At 37.2% G+C, this 22,733-nt stretch overlaps 4 protein-coding genes across 4 annotated transcripts; 2 read left to right on the forward strand and 2 right to left on the reverse strand.

Annotated features, from left to right (window-relative positions):
• Window positions 1-2,949: 2,949 nt before the first annotated feature.
• Window positions 2,950-3,174, reverse strand: LOC110541808 (keratin-associated protein 6-1-like). The gene has a single exon (XM_021628504.1). The coding sequence runs from the start codon at window positions 3,172-3,174 to the stop codon at window positions 2,950-2,952; it is 225 nt and encodes a 74-aa protein (XP_021484179.1).
• A 4,682-nt stretch (window positions 3,175-7,856) lies between these two features.
• On the forward strand, window positions 7,857-8,220 carry LOC110541807 (keratin-associated protein 6-5). Its single transcript, XM_021628503.2, has one exon. It carries the CDS (start codon window positions 7,913-7,915, stop codon window positions 8,147-8,149), a length of 237 nt encoding a protein of 78 aa, XP_021484178.1. The 5' UTR covers window positions 7,857-7,912; the 3' UTR covers window positions 8,150-8,220.
• A 7,396-nt stretch (window positions 8,221-15,616) lies between these two features.
• Window positions 15,617-15,885, forward strand: LOC110544069 (keratin-associated protein 6-1-like). Its single transcript, XM_021630202.2, has one exon. The coding sequence runs from the start codon at window positions 15,636-15,638 to the stop codon at window positions 15,870-15,872; it is 237 nt and encodes a 78-aa protein (XP_021485877.1). The 5' UTR covers window positions 15,617-15,635; the 3' UTR covers window positions 15,873-15,885.
• Window positions 15,886-21,895: 6,010 nt separating this feature from the next.
• LOC132648626 (keratin-associated protein 6-5) lies at window positions 21,896-22,432 on the reverse strand. Its single transcript, XM_060370850.1, has one exon. It carries the CDS (start codon window positions 22,372-22,374, stop codon window positions 22,138-22,140), a length of 237 nt encoding a protein of 78 aa, XP_060226833.1. The 5' UTR covers window positions 22,375-22,432; the 3' UTR covers window positions 21,896-22,137.
• Window positions 22,433-22,733: the final 301 nt, after the last annotated feature.

The following is a 22,733-nucleotide window of genomic DNA, read 5'->3' on the forward strand; positions in this document are numbered from 1 at the left end:
GCAGGGGTTCTAGGTTATAGCCATGCATGGTTCTTGGTTGGAGTATCAGTCTCAGACAAGATCCCTGTGCCCAGATTTCTTGGTTCTGTTGCTATCCTTGTGAAGCTCCTGTCCCTTCCAGGTCTTTCTATCTCCTGATTCTTTCATAACATTCCCTGCACTCTGCCCAAAGTTTGGTTGTGAGTCACTTTGATACCCTGCAGGGTAGAGTGGTTCAGAGACCCTCTGTGGTAGGCTTCTGTCCTGCTCCCTATTTTCTCCTTCTCCAAATGTCTGTCTTATTTGCCTTTCTTTAAAGTTTTTGAATTTTAGGATCCTAGAGAACAAGATTCTAAGAAAAAAAAATAAGCGTGAAGTCTATTTTGCCCATTGAATACTAAAAGTAGAAACTTATAGAATGGATAAGGAATTCATCCGGGTAATAAAATGACTAACTTTTCTGTTACAGATGCTTTTAATTTTAAATCAACAACTTAAAGTTGGCTAACAATATCTCTTTTAATTAAATATACTTTATACTTAGAAAAATACATGTGAAAAATTTGAAATATGCAGAAAAGAAAAAAATCCACATATTTCACATTCCAATAATAATGAGTGTTGACATTTTGTTGCATATTCTTCCTATATTTTCCTATTTCTACTGCATATATTTTAAATTTTTTCTCTGCACATACATTATGGACTTGATTTTAACAATTGACATTATTTATGTAATGTTTTGAATGATGCCAACATTTCCTAAAAGAAATTAAAAATCACTTGGATGCTGCTATACTGGTAGAAGATTCTCAAAAATCTTTGTTGACTGCACTGTCTTCCTCTGTGGCCTGGTAAGGCTGCTCCCCCCCAGGGGGAGGTGATGAAAGAGCAGGCCGATCAGTTCATGTCAGAGGCAGTCCCTCTTCCCATCACTATGGAACCCACTTGGACACTGAACTGCCATGGACTACATCTATGCAGGGGTTCTAGGTTATTTCCATGCATGGTGCTTGGTTGGAGTATGGGTCTCTGGAAAGACTCAAATTTTCTATTTCTGTTGCTCTCCTTGTGGATTTCCTGTCCTCTCCCGATCTTACTATTTCCCACTTCTTTCATAAGATTCCATGCACTCTGCCCAACAGTTGGCCACTCCTGATGAGATCTGATAGATTAAGATAAGAAGGAAGGAAAGGGGGACCTCCCCTATCAGTGGATTTGGGGAAGGGCATGTGAAGAAGGGGGAGGAAGGGGTTTATGGGGGATACAAAATGAATAATGTATAATTAATAAAAGTTTTAAAAAATCTTTATTGATTTAGGTTTTTTATTTAGTCTACATGTATTGTGGAGTCTTATAATGTCTCAAACAAGCTAGGGACATCACACCCTTTTGAACACAAACACCTAGTGCCCATGCTGAACAACGATTCCTATTTTTTGTTTGTTTTGTTTTGTCTTGTTTGGGATTTAGTTTGTTTGTTTATTTAAGATTAACATCTGTGAAACACCCCACTCCTGATTACCAGGCTGATCCAAAATCTTCAAGTCCTTCTTAAGAAAAGAGGATGTTTCCCTGAGTTGATGGTGGAACCTGAGGATCCCCTTTGTTTCCTACAAAGAATTTCTTAAATGCTCCTCAGAATACCAGTGAAAGAGGAGATTTAAAATGGATGTCAAAAAGGGCACCCAGCATTTGCTCTGAGAGTAGACAATGGGAAGAGCCTGAAAAATGTCTTCTCTTTAGAAAGGAACTCACTTAACTTGCAGGGCCTCAGCCATACAGGGAGCAGATCTTTCTGCAGATGACTCTCACCTACAGAGAATAAATCTTGCCTCTGTCCTCAACATGCTTAGAAAAGCTTGTCTTAATGCTGGGAACTCAGAACCTAAAAGAAAATGAATATAGTACGATGTGTTTTGTTAATGAAAAGGTACCATTAACTAGACTTTGCACTCTTGTTTTGAAAGGAATATTTCATTGTGATCGAAGGTATCCATTCACCACATTGATATATTTATAAGCACTAAATATTACCTTTTATATAAGATGACAATTTTATACAGCGTTCTTTTTATTTAAAATTATTTCTTTTGGGGCTGAAGAGATGCCTTCGCAGTTAAAGTTACTTTAATGCTTGTTCTAGAAAACCTGAGTTCAGTTCTCAGCACCACAGCAGGTGGCTCAATACTGCTTATATAACTCTTGCTAGCTGAGATCCAAACCTCTCTTTCTGGTTTTCCCATGTGGCACACACACACAGGCACACACAAGTAAATATATGTATACACACACACATATATGTGTGTATGTATGTGTATATATATGTATGTATGTATATATATGTAAATTACTGCATTGCCACCTCAAAGAAAACTGAAGAAAATAAACTTCATTCTTTTTTCCAAAGGGCACAGATGATAAACATGCACTTTCAGTCATGTTGGAGTATGTAGTCATGTGCTTACCTCCACTCATACTGAACTGGATAAGTTATAAAAATTAATTCATGTCAGAAGCTTTATGAAGGCTCAAGACCACATTTGAACAGGGGAAATAAACCAAAGAAGCTTTACAAGTTCAGTCATAGCTTCCTGCATTTAACTCTCTCAGACTAATGTTTAAAGGCCAATTGAACCAGAGCCCTATAGTCTGATTGTGTTGGTGACAACATGGATTAAAGACTAGAGATGGGCTTAGTGTCTAAGCATCTGTTCCCCCACAGCATTTAGTAGAGTGCCACAAAGATAACTCCTGTGCTCTCTCTTCGAATACACACACACACACACACACACACACACACACACACTTACACACAAACGACAAAGAAGAATGACAACATGATAAACAGTAAATAACGGGAAAGAAATTTAGCTTTATTGAAAAGAAAAATTGGAAATTTTCCTACATGTTAGTGCCCTGGGATTTTTATAAGAAAATGACCCAAAATGAATCAGGAAGCCTAAATTCTTAGTAGAATCCGGAAATTCTTCCATAGCAACAGGGACGATAGGTACTGTATGCATAGCGAGAGCCACAGCCACAGCCGTAGCCATAGCCCAGGCCACCATAGCCATAGCCCAGGCCACCACAGCCATAGCCCAGGCCACCACAGCCATAGCCCAGGCCACCACAGCCATAACCCAGGCCACCATAACCGTAGCCTAGGCCACCAAAGTAGTTTCCGTAGCACATGCTGTCAGGAATGGGAGTTTCTTTGAGGCAGGTGATCAGCTTCTGGTGTGTGAGTCTGCTCACCAGGTGTGGGCCCTTTTATACTGCCTGAATGGCAGGTGAGGCAAACCACAGAGTCCTCCAAACCCATTACCATTAAAGTCAAAAACAAATACGCCCTCAACAAACATCCTAAACATGTGCCCAAGACAACTTTGCCACAGTCTCAGGATTTCTAATAGCTGAGATCATGAGCCCTCTGGCAACAGGCTTCTGTTCTTCAGAGATGGCTTATTTAAAATTCTAGAATAAAACTGATGAGAATCCATCATAATAACATAAAATATTTGTGTCTTACCTCCAAAGATATTTTTTTTCAAATAAGATTCTGTCATTTATTAAAGTTGCCCTGTTTATATCTCCGTGTTAATTATATTCCTTTTATAACTGAGAAACCTTTCTACTCATAATTCCATTTCAGTTCCCATTACAATGATTATGCACAAATACACTAAAACAAACTGAGTCTGAATTTTCTTTGATAACTAGTTCCTCAGAAAGAAGTGTGTAAACTCCTCTTCCTTTTGTCTACTTTAGGCTTAGACAATGGATGTCTACTTTAGACATCCATTCATACATCTGTTGACTTTTCTTCAGTTTTTGTGACACCCAAATCTTCATTTCCAATCAAAATATTTCTTTGTTCACAGTTTTAGTAAAGATTTTCCAGACACTCTGTATCTTCATTTCCAATGGCCTCCAGATCACCAGTGTATTTTGTCCTCTCTCTCTCTCTCTCTCTCTCTCTCTCTTTGGAGAATTAATATGTGTGTGCTGTATTTACATCCTTTACATCTCCCCACCCTATTCTCAAGTCCTTCTGTTCCCAACTCCCTCTCAAATTCATGAGTTATTTTTTTTAAATCTTTATTGTATATGTATGTGTACTGTGTATGTATATTAGATATACATACAACCTTCAGGGTCTCTTTCATATTGGTCGTATGCAAATGTATGTGTTTTCACTTATCACTGATATGGAACAACTTATCAGAGGCTTGGTCCCTGAGGAAGACTGGATCTCCTTCTCTCAGCAACCATGGTCATCTGTGGGAGGGACCTTGTGAGACTCTCCCTTCCCTGTTGACACATCCATTGGTCCTGTTGTCGTTGTTCTGGTCTCATAGAATAGCATGTTTTTGATATTTCATGAGTGTAGCTTCTTTGCAATATGTTAAAGACATTATCAGCAAATACACGTTCTCTTTCCACCCCTCCACACAAAATGAAGCAAAGGAAGTTCAGAAACTCACTCATTTGTTGTTTCTCACTCACTCATCAAGTCTTCACCAAAGGTCTCCTGTATCAAAACTGTTGTAGGAAATCATGGTGAAACATCTGAGCAAAACAACCAGGCTCTGTTTTTTTTAAAGGTAACAATTAAGGCAAATGAAAAAGAAGAAAGATTATGACAATAATTTAGCAACACCTCTGGACTACAGTTTCTTCTCCATTTCTCTAACTCCTCCCTCCCATACCATCCCTTCTACCTCAGATCCAATCTTAATAAAAGCAAATATTTGTTAAATTTGGGAGGTAACATGTTCAAAATAAATTATACATTCAAGAAAATTTCTTTATGAAGTCTATCACTATGGACAATATATATAAACCAATATAAATTCCATATTAAGAGAAGCCAATGTTATTTCAGCATCTTAGAGTCCTAAGCACAGTAGCATTCTGAGATCAAATTTTAAACCATTTTAGGAAAAGGCTGTTGAGATGCTAATAGAGCAAGTATGTCAAAAGGACTTGAAGAAATGAGAGCATGAAGGGGGAAGGCAGGCATGAGCAGAGTGGTTATGAATCCCCCAAACAAGAAAGAGAGAAACACTCTATACAGTTCCTCAGCCTTTCCCCAACTTGTATGCATTTGGTAATTGTTCAGAGGCTATGCTGTACTCTCTTAGACTGTTCACAAGTGGGTTTATGGTAGGCTCCCTTCCTGTTCTCTTTCTTGTACTGCTTCCAGAATCTCTCCTGGTTTTTCCTTCTGAATGAGAATTAAACGTATTTCCTGGGAGACTCCATCAGATCAAAGCAGATGCAGAGACTCACAGCCAAACCTTGGACAGAGCACAAGGAGTCTTATGGAAGAAGGGTATGAATATAGAAGGACCCAGAGGGGACAGGAGCCACACAAGGAGGCCAACAAAGCCAAAATATAGCTGGACCCAGGGGAAATTGTAGAGACTGATGCATCAGTCAAAGATCATGCATAGAGAGGACTTAGACCAACTGCTTAGATGTAGCCCATAAAACAACTCAGTCTCCAGGTGGGTCCCCTAGTAAAGGGAGAAGAGACAGTCTCTGACATGAACTTGGTTGTCTGCTCCTTTATCACTTCTCCTTAGTGGGGAGACCTAGCAAGCCCACAAAGGAAGAGGATCCAGGCAGTCTTGATAGGACCTGATAGGCTAGGGTGAGACAGTAGGGGAAGAGGCCTTCCTCTATCAGTGGACTAGGGAAGAAAGATAGGGGAGCAAGAGGGAGTAAGGGTAGGACTGGGAGAAGATGAGGGAAAGTGCTACAACAGGGATACAAAGTGAATAAATTGTAATAATAATAATAATTTTTAAAAAGAAAAAGTGGGTTTGTTTTTATCCATGAATCTGTTTGGCTCATGTATTTTTTTCATATCATTATGCATTGCTATAATCTTGTCAGTTTATAATATCACAAAGCAAGTGAGATTAAACTCCCTCAGGATTGATAACGTTAATTTTGATCATTTGTGTTTATTGAGTTGATTATATAGTCACCAGTTTCCACACGTCTGTGCAGATTGGGAGGACTGTTTGAGAGTATGCTAAGCATTTTGCTGGGTCATCAAAAACTTGTACTATTTTAGATTATTTTACTACACCCAAAAGCTTCTATTATAATTATTCTTTTTCATTTTATTATAAAAAAAACATTGTATTCTCTCCAATGGTTTGTTCACTCATTTTCTCCCTTCAAAGCATTATAATTCTTACACTGTTTCCATATACTAATTATCTAGGACTCTGCCAGCAAGAACTTCTTGGAATCTTTATGATATATTTTTTCTGGGTCTTTGCTGGCATGTTCACTTTCTCCAGCGTTCAAAGCACAAACTGCGCTTTCTCTGCCCAAACCTGCAGTAGTTGACATTCAGAAGAACATCTTAATATGAGACAAACTATATGTTCGTTTGTTGTTTAAATTATAATAAGATTATGCATATAAAGTTTTTAATATATACAATGGATTACAATTTGGATCAATTTTCTCATATTGTCAACATAGGAATTCCAGGAGAATCAAAGGGTTTTACATTATTTCCACTGTCATTACAGTTGTTGATATGTGATTGATGATATTTATACACATGGAACAATTTGCCATACACTGCAGTACAAACTGTAGTTACAAACCATTTATTTTATAGCAACATTTACAACCAGATTGTTAAGATCTATTAGATAAAATTTATTTATTAGTAAATACTGATTGAGGACCAATAGGATGGCTAAGTATGTAAAGGCATTTGCTGCCAAACATGACAACTTGAATTTGATCTCTGAGACCATCTATTAGAAGAAGAGAACTAAGTTCTACAACTCCTCTGACCTCCACATGTGCACTGTGTCTGACATGTCCATGGGCATATAAACACAAACACAAACATATACACGAACACAGAGAAGAGAGTTTGCTTAGTGGTTAGGCAGACTGATTGCTCTTCCAGAGGACCTAGGTTCTATTCCCAGCACACACGGGTAGTTCTAGCAGATCTGACAAACTCTTCTGCCTTTCATGGGCACCAGATACACAAGTGGTACACAAACATGAATTCAGGAAAAAATAATAATACACATACTAAATAAACAAATGAACAAACAAGCATGCAAATAAATACTTGTTCAAAAAACTGAATAGCAAAATCAGAAATAATAATTTCATCCTAAGTATGTGTTTAGAGAACACTGCATAAAAACACAAGTACAGGGAGAAGAACTCACCCTTTCAATGGACTAGGGGAGTGGGATGGGGGGTAACGAAGGGATGCAAACAGGGGGAGATGAGGGAGAGGGCTACAACCAGGATATAAAGTGAATAAATTATAAAAAATAAAATATCAAAAAGAATTTTGAGTGAATTAAAACTATTTGACATTTTCATTGATTGTGTTTAAATCTCATTTCTTTCCTTGAATTTTTATCAAAGTTAACGAGATCAATAACTTACATTTCTTCATATATCTGCTAGGAAAGTGTAAGGGGTCTTCCAAACAATCTCATTTTCATTTTCTGCAGTTTACCTTGAAATAAAGAAGTGTTAAAAAGTATCTCATGGCCAACTGGTGAAGGTCAAGACTAAAATAATACTCTGTGGCTACAAAAACAAGCCAACTTAAACTATTGAAAATACACTCTCTATTTGCCTCTTTTAAAATCGCAACTGAATACCTAATGTGACCTGTAACTTTGTATACATTGCTGCACAATATGACTAAAGCTGCCATGGTTTGTAAAAGATGCTTCTCTAACACCTTAAGTGTCCACTAACAGCACATAAATATATTAATCATAAAATTACCCAATGGCATGAGCCCATAGTAGGTCCCACCCACACTGAGAGCATATAAAAGGCCCTCTCTTCAGGCAGAACTACACAGACTCAACTCACCTACACTCCTCTCTACCCAAGAACAACCTCAACAACCAACACCATGTGTGGCTACTACGGAAACTACTATGGCGGCAGAGGCTATGGCTGCTGTGGCTATGGAGGCCTGGGCTATGGCTATGGAGGTCTGGGCTGTGGCTATGGCTCCTGCTATGGCTCTGGCTACCGTGGACTGGGCTGTGGCTATGGCTGTGGCTATGGCTATGGCTCACGGTCTCTCTGTGGCTGTGGCTATGGATGTGGTTCTGGCTATGGATCTGGATTTGGATACTACTACTGAAGACACCATGGGTGACTCTCATCTTCTCCAATTGGGACCTTAAGACTCAACCAGTTCTGAACCCTACATGTACCTGCCAAGAAGTTAATTATGTTCTTCTGTGACTTGCACAGAGACCACTTGTGCCATGGATGTCCCTCATAAAAAGAGGGAATAAAACTTACCTGACCCCTGTCACTTCTACTGTTCTCAGAATGATGTCATCAGAGTAATAGCTTTGGTGACTTTCATTCTTATCCTCATTTATCTCTTCTCTAATAAACATCTTTAATAAAAAAATGAATTCTAGTTTTTATTTCATTTGTCAGTGTTGAAATTTTCATATTGAAATGATTGGTTTCAGCATTCATGAAAGACAATGATCACTTTCTTAAACACTTTCTTAGGTCATCTTCTTTACTATATCCATACTAGTAGTCCTTTGAAAATCTGCTTATGGAAAACTCAGCTTCTTTTTACATTAGTGAGGAAATATTTGTCATGCTATGAAACTCGCAAATACAGGCTGTATTATATATAAATTAACTTACTGAGTATCTGGGAAACAATGCAGTTAAATAATTTCTACAACTCATATACCTTATGTCCCCAAATCAGCTTTCTCATCTTCATTTCTAACTCACAATGGTTTACAGTCTATCAATGTTTTACAACATGCTCATGTATATACACAATCACACATGCTCCATCACCTTTGATTTGCTATTAGAAATCACAGGCTTTGGTGACAATGCAGAGTGGAAGCTTACACTATGCCCACAAAAAAACATAAGGCCTGTGCTTCTGTGTTCTTTATACTGGAAATTTTATGTCAGAAGAGGGCAGCAATTTGGTAGAATTTCCTGGATTAGGCATCTAGAAATGAAGTTTGTTTTCAGCACAGCTTTTATTGTTTCTCCTGCTTCTTCTAAAGAATGTGGCTCTCTTAAATTTAATGATGTCAGTTTTACTCCTCAGTTCTTCATTAGAGAAGTATCTATTCTAAGTGTGAATTTCCAATTATAACCATTAACTTCTGCAAAGCCATCACACATCATTTGGAATAGTGTACCTTGTCAACTGCTTTACTATCATTAAATCCGTCAAATATAACACTTAGCATTTCCATTTTAACTAGTCCATTATTGGCTTTTCTGGAGACCTCATATAATCTGAGGTACTCAGAAGGCTAGGCAGGAGAACTTCACATTCAAAGACACTCAAGGTAACTTATCTTTTTTAATATATTAATTTTTATTTTTTAATATTAATCACAGGTTGTATCCGAGCCATAGCCCCCTCCTTCATTCCCTCCCAATCCCACCCTCCCTCTCTCATCTCCTCCCTGTCCCTTTCCAAGTCCACTGCTAAGGGAGGTCCTCCTCCCCTTCCATCTGACCCTAGCTTATCAGGTATCTTTAGGACTGGCTGCAGTGTCCTCCTCTGTGGCCTAGCAAGGGTGTTCTTCCTCGGGGCAGGAAGAGTTAAAGGAGGCAGTTATTGAGTTCATTTCAGAAATAGTTCATGTTCCCCTTACTAGGAACTCACTTGGGTTCTGAGCTACCCTGGGCTACATCTGAGCAGGGGTTTGTTGTTGCAGAATTCATACCTTTTATAGCACGAGAGAATACCTACCTTCAGTGCCGTGTACAACTAAATGCAAACTCAAATAAGTCTGCCTCTTACTATTTCCCTTGTAACTAATCTGTTTTCCATTGATTGTCTCTTTCCTAGTACCTACTTTGGTTTATTGAGTGGTACTTTCTGATGTTCATTAAAGCGTGAATATTAATTTGGTTTCATTGCCACTTTATTTTTACTGATGAAAGTGTTCAGTGCCATGAATTTTCTCTAATTATTTCTTTACTTTCATATGTTTTCAAGCATTATTTTATTACTATTATTTTCTTTGAAACTGTAATCTTATTCTTTTTAAACCACTTTTCCCCAGTTGTCTGGAAATTGTCTAATCAGAGATTTCCTTTCCATACCAAAAAGTTGTCTATTTTCATTGCAGTGAGCAATTTTAGTTTCACTTCATGGCAAGCAAAGAGAATATTTAAAAGTTTCTTTTCTCTTCTTCCCTAAAACACAGAGTATTTATATACAGTCTATTAGGGCATATGGAAAGATTTATTCTTTCTTATTTTTATAAAGGTTAAGCACACACACACACATATATATACATATATATATGTATATATATATATATATATATATATATATGACATATATGTACCAAAACAAATGACTACTTCAATTATAGTTTAAGTGTGTTCTTTCATTTTATTATACTTGATGTATTTGTCATGTAGCGGTCAATGAAATCCTCCTATGATTGTGCTCCTGTCCATTGCCCACCACTCTGCCTCTTGTGTGTGTGTGTGTGTGTGTGTGTGTGTGTGTGTGTGTGCATGCGTGTTCCTATTCATGAGCTCAACTAGAATCTTTTCCAATGGTCTGATTAAAGTCATTACGCTATAGTTATGTAATTGATGGACTTGTTCACAGTTTGTGGCTGTGATGAAGTACCATGTCAAGAAGCAGCTTAGAAGGGAAAAAAGTTACTGTAGCTCACAGTTCCAGGTTACAGTCTATCGTAGTGTGAGTCAAGGAAGCAAAAACATGAAGCAACTACTCACAGTCAAAAGCAGTCAAAGCAATGAAAACTAAAAACATATCTGCTACTACTCAGCTCACATTCTCCAGTCCTACAGGCCAGAACCCAGCACAGATGAGGTTGTAGGCCACAATGGACAGACCTTCCCATCATCGTAGCTCCAATCAATTAACTAATTGAGTAACTTTTAAATTGTCACATGGAATATTACACATACCCATGTAATGCCTTCTGATCTGCTGAGAGATGATTGTGCTCCATAAGCCTCAAACCAGGCTATATATATCTATTCAAATATCATTTGTCTTGAAACATTCAAAATCCTTGATTGCCACTTTTTTGAAAAGATATAGATAATTTCTTATTATTTTTATGTTTCACTTTTACTTTCATTAATTCTATATTTTAATATAAATATTAAAATGTTATTTGAATTCATTTTTCCATTGGGCAGAATTTATTCATTATGCCTGCAACAGTATCTTTGCACAGTGAAACTAATTGTGCTTTCATATATGGTATTCATTTTCATTTATGTCTCTAAATTTCAAATGTCGAGACCAAGGTGATATTCATATTCTTTTATGCCTATTTATGTATAATTTATTCCACTAGAAATGCTTTCCTTCAACTGTTTTTTTTTTCAGAAGTCATTAAAAGGAACATGAAATTCTGCATTTCCCTAGAGCAATATGGAAATAGCAGACAAAGAGATCATGTGTCACCAGTGCTACCATTCGTAAGTTCAAAGATATGTTTATTATCTCAGAGTGACAGGCACCAGTAAACATATAAAATTTAAGAAAAAAGTACATTTGTACTGTCTTGTAATTGTAAAGAACAAGAACAACAAATTGTTGCAATATCTACTTGGAAGAAAATAATAATTCTTTGCTGCTTTCTTTGTTTTTTGTTTTTGTTTTGTTTTGTTTTTGTTTTTACAATACACCAAAAATGAGGTTGTAGGTAGATAGCAGTAGCCACCTGACTTTCCAGAAGAAAACAAACAAACAAATAAACAAAAAACACATCCACTAGTTAAATATAAGTTTTAGTCAGATTTGATACATCTACATTGTAAAGTATAGGCAGCAATACTATTGATACTATTGACAGTATCATACACACAAATGCACGCCAAAATAATCTTGAAATACATACAATGTATAGAACCTGAGACGAGATGGACAGTGGTCCTATGGTAAAAACCAAATGCTATGCTTCTGATTTGTTTTGTTTTTAAACAGCAACAAAATGACTCATAACAACATTCTGCTATACTTGTAGATCAATGACTTGCTTAGTCATCGTCAGAGAAGCTTCCACATGCATCAGAACTATTTGCATCTTCTTCTTCTGTGGCTTGGCAAGGTCTTCCTACCAGAGGAAAGTGGTCGAGGAGCAGGCAACAGAATCCATGTCAGAAACAGCGTCTGCTCCCCTTACTAGGGTACCCAACTGAAGACTGAGCTGCCTTTTGAGCAGGAGCTTCTAGGTTTCTCCATGCATGGTCCTTGTACATCAGTCTCTGCAGCCCCCTCCCCCAGGGCCCAGATTTCTTGGCTCTGTTGGTCTCCCTGTGAAGCTCCTGTCCCCTTCTGGGTCCTTTGATTCCCCAATTCTTTCATAAGATTCCTTGCATCCTGCACAAAGTTTTGCTGTGAGTCTCAGAATCTGCTTCAATCCCCTGTTGGGTAGAGTTCCTACAGTCTAGCAAAAGATGTACTTTCCACACATTAAAGGATAGTTTTCTAGAGTATATCTCATCTAGTTTGAGTCATTTGCATTTTCAGATGTACAGACAAAGAAGAAAAGAACCTGAGAATGTGGGAAAATAATGTACTTTAGATTTCAATCAGAATTTTTTTAATTTTTTATTTAACTTTTATTAATTACACTTTATTCATTTTGTATCCCCCCATAAGCCCCTCCTGCCTCTCCTCCCAGTCCCACCCTGCACCCTCCTTCTGCATGCATGCCCCACCCCATGTCCACTGATAGGGGGAGGTCCTCCTCTCCTTCTTTCTGATCTTAGTCTATCAGTTCTCATCAGAAGTGGCTGCATTGTCAGGGTTCTAGGTTATCTCCATGAATAGTCCTTGGTTGGAGTATAAGTCTTGTGAAATCAATCTGGCGCTTCCTCAGACAACTAGGAATAGTGTTTCCTCAATATCCAGCCATACCACTCCTAGGTATATATCCAAAAGAGGATCAAGTACACAAAAAGGACATTTGCTCATTCAGAATTTTTTAAGATAACCATCAATCTATGGATATGTCAATTGGTCATTTGGAGATAAGTATGGATAGATAAGAATTGGAAATATTGTGTCATATTAGTGCAGAAAATTATATATCTAATATAGAGGAGGTTATGTAATGATTCTAAGAACACTTACCTGGTTGTTTACCCTTATAACTGAGAACAATGTAGAAGAAGAAGAAGAAGAAGAAGAAGAAGAAGAAGAAGAAGAAGAAGAAGAAGAAAAACTGAACAATTGAATGTGAGCAGTAGGTTAACCAAAAAAAAAAAGATCAAAATTAAAGCAAATGTGTGAAATTTGGAAAGAGACACAGTGGGTAGTCTTTCATCAATAGAAGAAGAGGATGGTAATCCTGATTCCCAAAAGCTCTAGGAAAACAGAGAGAACCTAGACCCTAGACTTTATTTTTAACATGACAGAAGTCTTCATGATCCCTATATTAACAATTTCAGGAGACTAGAAGTGATCATAACTAAAAAAAGAAAAAAAAAGAAAGGAAAAGAAAGAAAGAAAGAAAGAAAGAAAGAAAGAAAGAAAGAAAGAAAGAAAGAAAAAAGAAAAATACTAGAATAGACAGAAATTAAAACACATGAAAATACTAGCAAGGAAACTGTAAAGTTTGCAGGGGGAGGAGAATTTCAGAAGCCCAAGGAAAGTCATTTTGTTCTTTTGTTAGCTATTTCTTCTTTGTTAAATAAAGAGCACAACAGAGACTAGAAAACCCCATTGAGGAAGAATGAAGGGAATCCCTTTGAGAGAATGTTTTTGATGGTTGGATAGGAGTCGAAATTTAGGATTTTTAAAAGAAGAAAATTTATTTGAGAAAGTTTCTTTGGGGATAAAATTTAGTAGAATTTACTATAAGAAATGCACCTTCCTAGGCAGAATTATTCCATTGCAATTATACTATGCTATTCCATTACAATAAAATTTTAGAGCTACTTTAGCCAAATATTTTAAAGTTACAATATGTGTGTGTGTTATTTTCTTCCTTTTTCTTTTTTTCCTTTCTACTTGCATGAAGAATTTCAGCCATGTTACTTTTCAGGACTTTTTAAATGTCTTGGACTAGAGAAAGACTGACACCATGTCATTTAATTATTGGTTTTTTTTTTTCCTGAAAATATGATGTAGGCCTTGATTGGTTAACAACACTGTGATAAGTGAGGTCACTGTGGAATCTAAAAAATGCATGAAGATAATCTCATCTAATTCAAAATTCTCAAACCTCATGATCATTCTGATAAAATGTCATAATAGGTTTTACAGAATCAGTCTACCAAGAGCCATTAACGGAAAGAACATGATTTGGGAGTCATGGCACATGCCCTGCAGTCTCAGCACTCAGGAGGTGGTGGGAGGGGGTATGATCACATGTCTGAGGTCATGTCTGAGGTTAGCATGAACTGTCAGACCATCATACTACTATGACACCATCAGCACATACACACACACACACACACACACACACACACACACAGGTAAATGAATAAGTAGCAGTGTTTGATATGAACATAAGTGTGAAAATACTCTACTGGGAAACGCTTTTTCTTTTTTTCCACACTAGCCCAGGTAGGTGTGCTAGACATGAGAATAATGTAATTTTTGCTCTAATCCCTTATCCACTCAAAGTACACAATTCCACTGAAACCTAAAACTACCCAGGCTTTTTTTTTTTTTTTTTTTTTAGTAGGAGGATTTATTATCACATGAAACCGCATGGGGCCAGGAACAACTACAATGCTGTTGAAGCTTAGCATTTGCTGTTAAGAACAGAATAATTCTGGTTTATCTTATTAAAGAAATAAGACTTCATCTAAATAATTCAATCAATGTGAATAAATGATGGTTAGATCATTGTATAGTTCCATACATAAAATATAATTCTAATAGTCATTAAAGTACTTACTAATCACCATGTACTTGTTTGTAAAGATAGAGAAATAAACTTCTATGCAATAAATAAAAATTCTTTGTTTTATAGAAACTAAATTTAAATGGGATTAATCTCATCTGTATAACAATAAAACTTAATGCATTTAGCTCAGAGTTCATTTTCTGAAATGCTAATTAATTGGATTATTATTACCATCACTGATGTGAAAAAATGTGTGATTTCAGAAGAGGAAAGGAATTGAACCTTGATGCAGAAAATGAATTTGCTTTGTGAGTGGAGAAAAATTCAAATTCACAATTTGAATTCAAATTCACAATTCAAAGAAATGGTGGGTTTTTTTTTTGTGAACTGAGATAGAAAATAAATTTGCCTAAGAAAGTGTCACCTCTGTATAAAGGATAGTCATAGAAGGTTAAAATGGAAACATCATTTGGTTCACACTTGTCTAAGTATTGTGTATGTGATGTATGCTACTACACCGAAACCCTAAACTAGATAAAGAATGTTCACATGAGATATAAAACTTCTTTAATGACTGTGAAGTATTTTTGTGGTAAAAAATAACAAAATAATTAGAGTAGTCATAAAATTACCCAGTGTCATGAGCACGTGGTGGGCTCCACCCACACTGAGAGCATATAAAAAGCCCTCTCTTCAGGCAGAACTACACAGACACAACTCACCTACACTCCTCTCTACCCAAGAACAACCTCAACAACCAACACCATGTGTGGCTACTACGGAAGCTACTATGGCAGCAGAGGCTATGGCTGCTGTGGCTATGGAGGTCTGGGCTATGGCTATGGAGGCCTGGGCTGTGGCTATGGCTCCTGCTATGGCTGTGGCTACCGTGGACTGGGCTGTGGCTATGGCTGTAGCTATGGCTATGGCTCACGGTCTCTCTGTGGCTGTGGCTATGGATATGGTTCTGGCTATGGATCTGGATTTGGATACTACTACTGAAGACACCATCGGTGACTATTACCCTTCCCATCTGTGATGCCGAGAGTTTGCCATGCTTAGAACGTGAGGATGCACATCACGTGTTTCTGATACAATCTCACTGAAGCCTTGGTTTCTGGTTCCTTCTGGGTCTAAGGATCTCTCTTTTGAGCATTTGTAATAAAAAATGGAAGAATATGAAATGCATACTCTGGGTGTGTAAATTGTCATTCATTGTGATGACTCTGTCACAGATATTTTTGTTTTTTTCTCTTTTTCCAATAAATGTGTTCAACTGAATCTATAAATGTGGTTTTCTTTTTATTTAAATCCAGTTCTTATTATTTTTCTCAACGAATTAAAATTTTATGTGTAGAAATTTCTGTGGTATCTATCTTACATAAATGAACTTGGAAGTGATAATTATGGAAAGAAACATTTGCCCCATGAAAGAGTCAACTGGTTACAATGAAAACAACATTGTATGGGTAGAAACATAGTTACTTAGAAAAAAAAATAACAGGCACATTATGTTCTTTTAGTGAAACATCAATAGCAGTGTCCCCCCCCTAGGCCTATGACATTCCCAACCAGAGTTTTCTGACCAGTTTCACAGAAGTGGATATACATTATTTCCTGAGGAATGGGCAAGAAATCTAATCAGAAATAAACATTTGCCTGTGAATGACCTTGCCACCATTGTAAGTGTGGAGTCCTCTTATATGGCTGGCCGGTATTGTTGCAATATTTACCTAAACAAGACTGTTGATGAAGAAAGAAAACTTCTAGTTATGTGGGTAACTTTAGTCAAAGAATCTTCTTTTTGTAGATATATTGGGACTAGTTTGTACAACTCTGTACTGTTTTTGGTTTTGCTTGCTTGTTTGCCTGTATCTGTTGCAAAAAATATTTATTGATAAGGGGTGAAGACAATACTTATCTTTGGGTATAGGAACAGATATTTGTGGATTGTTGTTAGGGGTTATGCTGTTTTAGTAAACTTATTCTCTCAACTAAAGCTCAAGGAAAATTATGGAAGATGATGCAGAAAGACTATATAAGCCAGACTATCAAGGAGTTTACTATAATATTGTGTCTCCTAGTATTGTCAGAAGCTACACCTAAAAACGTCTCACCAATGTTACTACCCACATTTGATTTGAACAAGGATAATACCAACAGGCATGCCAAACCGGAAGAGGATAAGCCTACCAGGCCTCAACCCTTCACAAAGAACTACAGACAACTGAGGAATGCTGGAAGCTGGAGAGGTTATCTTCCCCAGAGAAAAACTCATCAATTTTTCAGTGCCAAAGGTCAGCCCTGAAAACATAAAACATAAATACAAGTAACATATAAATGGAAAAGGGTGTATTCAGGAATATATATTCATTCATATATGTATTCATTCATTTATATATATATATATATGAATGCAAAAATTACTAAAAATATTTAGTTAAATTTGAGGAAGAATGGTTTGAAGAGAAGGGAAGTGAAAAGTTCTATAATCACATTATAATCTCAAAAATAAAAAATAAAATCTGAAATGAAATTTTTGAATTATCAGTAGTGACTAAAGAAACTCCCAACTGTTCAAAATGAAAAAAAAAAAAATTTAAAATACAACAATTGAAGATACATCCATGAAAAGGACATCTATACCACCACCACCACAGCCCAAGGACTATCTTGGAATGGACAGAAAGAACATAAGAGGGGAGGTGTGGGACACTAGCTTTCTGGTATGCCGTGGCTATTGTACTCTTGAACTTAGAGCAGTTGTGATTAACTTCACAAGATCTGCAAAAGATTGGACAAGACAATACCTATCACAGAAAGGACAGTAGCATATATGGGATGACAGCTTGCTGAGAGTTTATATGCAGTTAAAACTTGATACAAAGGAGAGCTATTTCTATTGCAGAGGTGTAGACACCGGCTAGAAAATTGTCACTCATATTCCTGTAAACATACCTAATGACATTGTTTAGGTCATAAGAGATAGAAGACATGAAAGTAGAAATAGGTTGGTTAAAAAGAAGGGGATTATTAGGAGTGAGAAGGGGAAAAAAGGCATGAACGGGATGAACATCATTAAAATACATTGTGACCATGTATGAAAACATCATGATGAAACCATTATTAGCATATGTGCCAGTGAGAGTGTTCCAGTATTCTTTTAATCTTAAAGTCGCAATGTCAAGTGTTATTGTGAGCTGTTTTTAGTGTTAAAGGTGGTTGAACTTGTCAATTTTATTAACAGTTGTCTGCCAGCTCTGTGTATTTCTGTGCAATTCTGCAAATGTCTTTGTATAAAACCCTTTTGACATGAATAATTACACTTGATTTTATACTACTACTCTGAATTTATAACATATTTATACAAGTATAATGTATACTCTCCTATACTGAGAAATACAGAGGTGTAAACATGCCCCTCTTCCGTCTACTTTTTATACGGCTTAAATAATCTTAAACATTTTAAAAAAGTAACAGATTTAGTAATATTCTTTATTTTTGTTTGAGATCACCTTATTGTTTTATATATCTTTTTCTTTTTGAAATTATAAAATATAAATTGAGTACATAGATATCATATCTGAAATTGTACCATTGGTAACATTGAAATTTTAGACCATTCATAGTAATCAAATATCAAATAGGATATACATTGTTATAGAAATATATTTAGTGCTTATTTCCATTCACATAGTTACATGGGCAGCCTTGAGTGAAAATCACTAAATGTAATCAAATGAATGTGAGAAATGAACTTGTAGAGAGAAAGTGTGGAGTGGACTGGAATTGGAAGGAGAAAAGAGAAGGTAGAGATGAGAGTAATCAGAGTGCATTTGATACAGGAATAAAATAGTCTAAGAGTAATATAATGAAAAAGTCTTGCATTTCCAAAATTCAAAAGATAAAGACAGCAAGTTATATGGTTACAAACCCAATTAAGGACACTCAAAGCAAATAATATTTGATGATATCACAGCTACGTTTCCAAAAACAAAGAGCCCAACATACCAAAAACAGCTAAAGATAAACAGTATTGCTGCTGATAAAGAAAATGAATTACTGCTCATTTCTCATGAGGAACTATAATCTAAAGAGAAAGAAAACATAAATGCACTGCCTGCAGAAGCGGTCTCAATACTCGATACCAAGCAATAAACTTCTAATGGAAATAAAGCAAAATAAAATCTTTATTTAAACAATAACTTACAAAGACAGTAAGTTAATTAGGGCTAACATGTTGGATGTCCCAGCACAGGTGAGGTGGCTCACAATGTTGAACCCATACCAAGCTAGCACACATGGCTGGAACACGTGACACAAGTAAAACTGCTCATGTGATGTTCAGAAAGTGAAAGAGAACTAGCAAGGAAGAGCTGAGGTCCACAGTGCTGTGGGCCGTGAGGACTCCATGGCCTCACGCTAAGCTTTACCTCTCCATTGCTTCTCTTTAAATAATAATAATAACTTATTGTTTCAATTAATTACAGTTTATTCACCTTGTAGCCCAGCTGTAGCACCCTCCCTCATCCCCTCCCAATCCCACCTTCCCTCCCTCTTCTCCCATGCCCCTCCCCAAGTCCACTGATAGGGGAGGTCCTCCTCCACTTCCCTCTCACCCTAGCTTATCAGGTTTCATCAGGACCGGTTGCATTGTCTTCCTCTGTAGCCTGGTAAGGCTGCACCTCCCCGCCTCAGAGGAAGGTGATCAAAGAACCAGTCAGTGAATTCATGTCAGAGTCATCCCCTATTTCCCTTAGTAGGGAACCCCCCCTTGGACACTGAGATTCCAGGGGCTACATCTGTGCAGGGGTTCTAGGTTATCTCCATGCATAGCCCTTGGTTTGAATATCAGTCTCAGAAGAGATTCCTGTGCCCAGATTTTTTGGTTTTGTTGCTCTCCTTTTGGAGCTCCTGTCTCTCCAGGTCTTTCACCTCCCCCTTCATTCATAAGATTCCCTGTACTCTGCCCAAAGTTTGGGTGAGTTTCAGCATCTCCTTTGATACCCCGCAGAGTAGAGTCTTTCAGAGGTCCTCTGTGGTAGGCTCCTGTTCTGTTCCCTGTTCTCTGCCTCTTCTGATGCCATTCCCATTTGCCTTTCTGAGTAAGGATTTATCATCTTACCCAGGGTCCTCCTTCTTGCTTGGCTTCTTTAGGTATACAGATTTATGTAGGTTTATCCTATATTATCTGTCTAATATCCATTTATAAGTGAGTATATACCATATACTTTCTGCTTCTGGGATACCTCAGAATGATCTTTTCTAGTTCCCACCATTTGCCTACAAGTTCATGATTTCCTTGTTTTTAATTGTTGGGTAGTATTCCATAGTGTAAATATAACACAAGTTCTGTATCCATTCCTCTGATAAGAGACATCTGGGTTGTTTTCAGAAGCTGCTATGAACATGTTGTTTCTCCACACTGTCATGTGGGGATCAAACTTTCATCACAGGAGCCCTTGGAGAATATGTCAAGTACACTCACTCCATTTCATTCTTGGAAGTCATAGCTTCATGTGACTCTCACAAAGTATGTTTTACTCCACCCCTGTCATGATGTTTTAACTATCCCCACATTGCTAAAACATCCAACATATCCTTCAGGAGTCATGGCTCATTTAATTGTAAGCCTCTATAAAAATTACAGGGAGGCATATAAACCCAGGATTCAATGTGAAAATCGGCACAAGATATATATTCTTATTCCAAGGAAAGGTGTAATGTGATATAAAGAAGAGGTAAAAACCCAACGACCCTATCTTAAATATTCATATATGACTTCTGGATGCACTGCACTGGGATGCAGACTCCCAAAAGTCAGGAAGCTCCAAAGCAAATACGGCCATCCTCTAGGACTGGCTCTCTTACTGCCCGTGGCTTCTCTTGTGGATCCCTACACATCATTGGGATCGCCATCTTTCTGGGGTCTCAACTACAGCCTCAGTTTTATCCCCAGAGCATCTTACACTTTTTTCCAAGAATGACTGAGTGCAGGGAGGCAATCCACATAAACTCCTCACCTTTCCTCTGCAATATTAGTAGAGACCCCATAAACTCAAATATTCCTAGTTGAATTTGAAGAAATGAATACCCAGGTGTCTGATGTGTTTGGATTTCTCTGGATTGTTTTCTAGGAGGAATTAAGTTTGGGATATTTTTGTTTGAACTCTTGGCTCTATGGTAGCAGTCTAGGTTCATTATTGATATGTTATCAGGTCACATGTCCTATTGTTCTAGTAAAGCCCATGGCTTAGTGACAATGCTATTTATGGCCATAGCCATGATCAAAGTGAATGGATTTTTGTTCTATAATTTTTCTGCCTTTGGTAAACTTGGAACTATATTGCTGAATGATCTGTTTCCTTTACCAGATAAACTAGTCCATAGCATTTAAGATTCACTTCCTATTCTATTTGAGAGAATAGGAAAAAAAATCAGTGTGTGTGTCTTAGTCAAGTTCCTAAAAGATACTTATTTTCACCTGAAATCTTGCCAGTATAAATGCTACTTGTCAGTGATCTGAGTGTCCAAACTTGCAATAGAACTACTACTAAACATTCTAGGCTTGTTCTAGCTTACTTCTTTAAGCACTTTATAGATTCTTCCTGCAAACCTTTTCGAAAGTCATCAGTCATTGAAGCAATAGCAGACACCCTAGTCAAAGTAAAGATTTTTGTATTAGATTTCTGCCATCATAGCAAATGCCTAAGAAAAATCAACTTATAATAAGAATAGATGAATATAATAAAAATTTATTTAATAATTAAATCCCACAAAACCTCAGTATGAAACAATAAAATAATGGAGTCACTGAAATGGAGGGGAAATGGGGGAGAAATGGATCTGGATGAGAAGGGATGCAGCAGGGATGTACTGGGAGCGATAGAGGGAGGGAAACCTGCAGTCAGGATGTATGTGAGAGAAGAATTTGTTTTAAAAATCCAGAAATATAAAATAAACATATACTACATATAATATTAAATAAATATGAATAAATAATAAAAAATTAGAACAAGGCTTTATATTTAGCTTAGCAGAGTTTATTGGAAATATAGAGAATAAAATTACAATTCTTGTACTTATACAAGGCTTGTAGAATAAATAGCTGGATACAGATGTTATTTATAGTAGAATATTGGATATAGATGGATGCCAATGTATTTCAGGCCACCACAGCTTCATATTATTCCAGTTTTGCATGGTGCTGCTAGGACTTGGAGTTCTTTGCATCATACATGTGGGAAGTGAAGTGTCCTTGAACTCCTCAATAGTAGTAGCCAAATCCAGATCCATAGCCAGAACCACATCCATAGCCACAGCCACAGAGAGACCGTGAGCCATAGCCATAGCCACAGCCATAGCCACAGCCCAGTCCACGGTAGCCACAGCCATAGCAGGAGCCATAGCCACAGCCCAGACCTCCATAGCCATAGCCCAGGCCTCCATAGCCACAGCAGCCATAGCCTCTGCCACCATAGTAGTTTCCGTAGTAGCCACACATGGTGTTGGTTGTTGAGGTTGTTCTTGGGTAGAGAGGAGTGTAGGTGAGTTGAGTCTGTGTAGTTCTGCCTGAAGAGAGGGCCTTTTATATGCTCTCAGTGTGGGTGGGACCTACTATGGGCTCATGCCATTGGCTAATTTTAAGATTGATCTAATTTATTTCTTATTTTTTTCTCAATCATCTGACAAAACCTCAGAGCTATTATGGAAGCTTGTTATGTTTGCTAATTAGGTGTCCCATGAAACAATTTCACACTAATAATGAGGAAACACTAATACACAGAAATGTTCATTTTAACTTCTGTATACATATATGAGCTATGGAAGCTACACATGTGCTACTTGCTCTTGACACAAAAT

Source organism: Meriones unguiculatus, chromosome 17 (assembly GCF_030254825.1).
Source record: "Meriones unguiculatus strain TT.TT164.6M chromosome 17, Bangor_MerUng_6.1, whole genome shotgun sequence".
Lineage (NCBI taxonomy): Eukaryota > Metazoa > Chordata > Mammalia > Rodentia > Muridae > Meriones > Meriones unguiculatus.

What these genes read in the sequence shown, in the direction of transcription:
- LOC110541807 (XM_021628503.2), top strand. Translation starts at nt 7,913, where the DNA reads ATGTGTGGCTACTACGGAAACTACTATGGCGGCAGAGGCTATGGCTGC.
- LOC132648626 (XM_060370850.1), bottom strand. Translation starts at nt 22,374, where the DNA reads ATGTGTGGCTACTACGGAAACTACTATGGTGGCAGAGGCTATGGCTGC.
- LOC110544069 (XM_021630202.2), top strand. Translation starts at nt 15,636, where the DNA reads ATGTGTGGCTACTACGGAAGCTACTATGGCAGCAGAGGCTATGGCTGC.
- LOC110541808 (XM_021628504.1), bottom strand. Translation starts at nt 3,174, where the DNA reads ATGTGCTACGGAAACTACTTTGGTGGCCTAGGCTACGGTTATGGTGGC.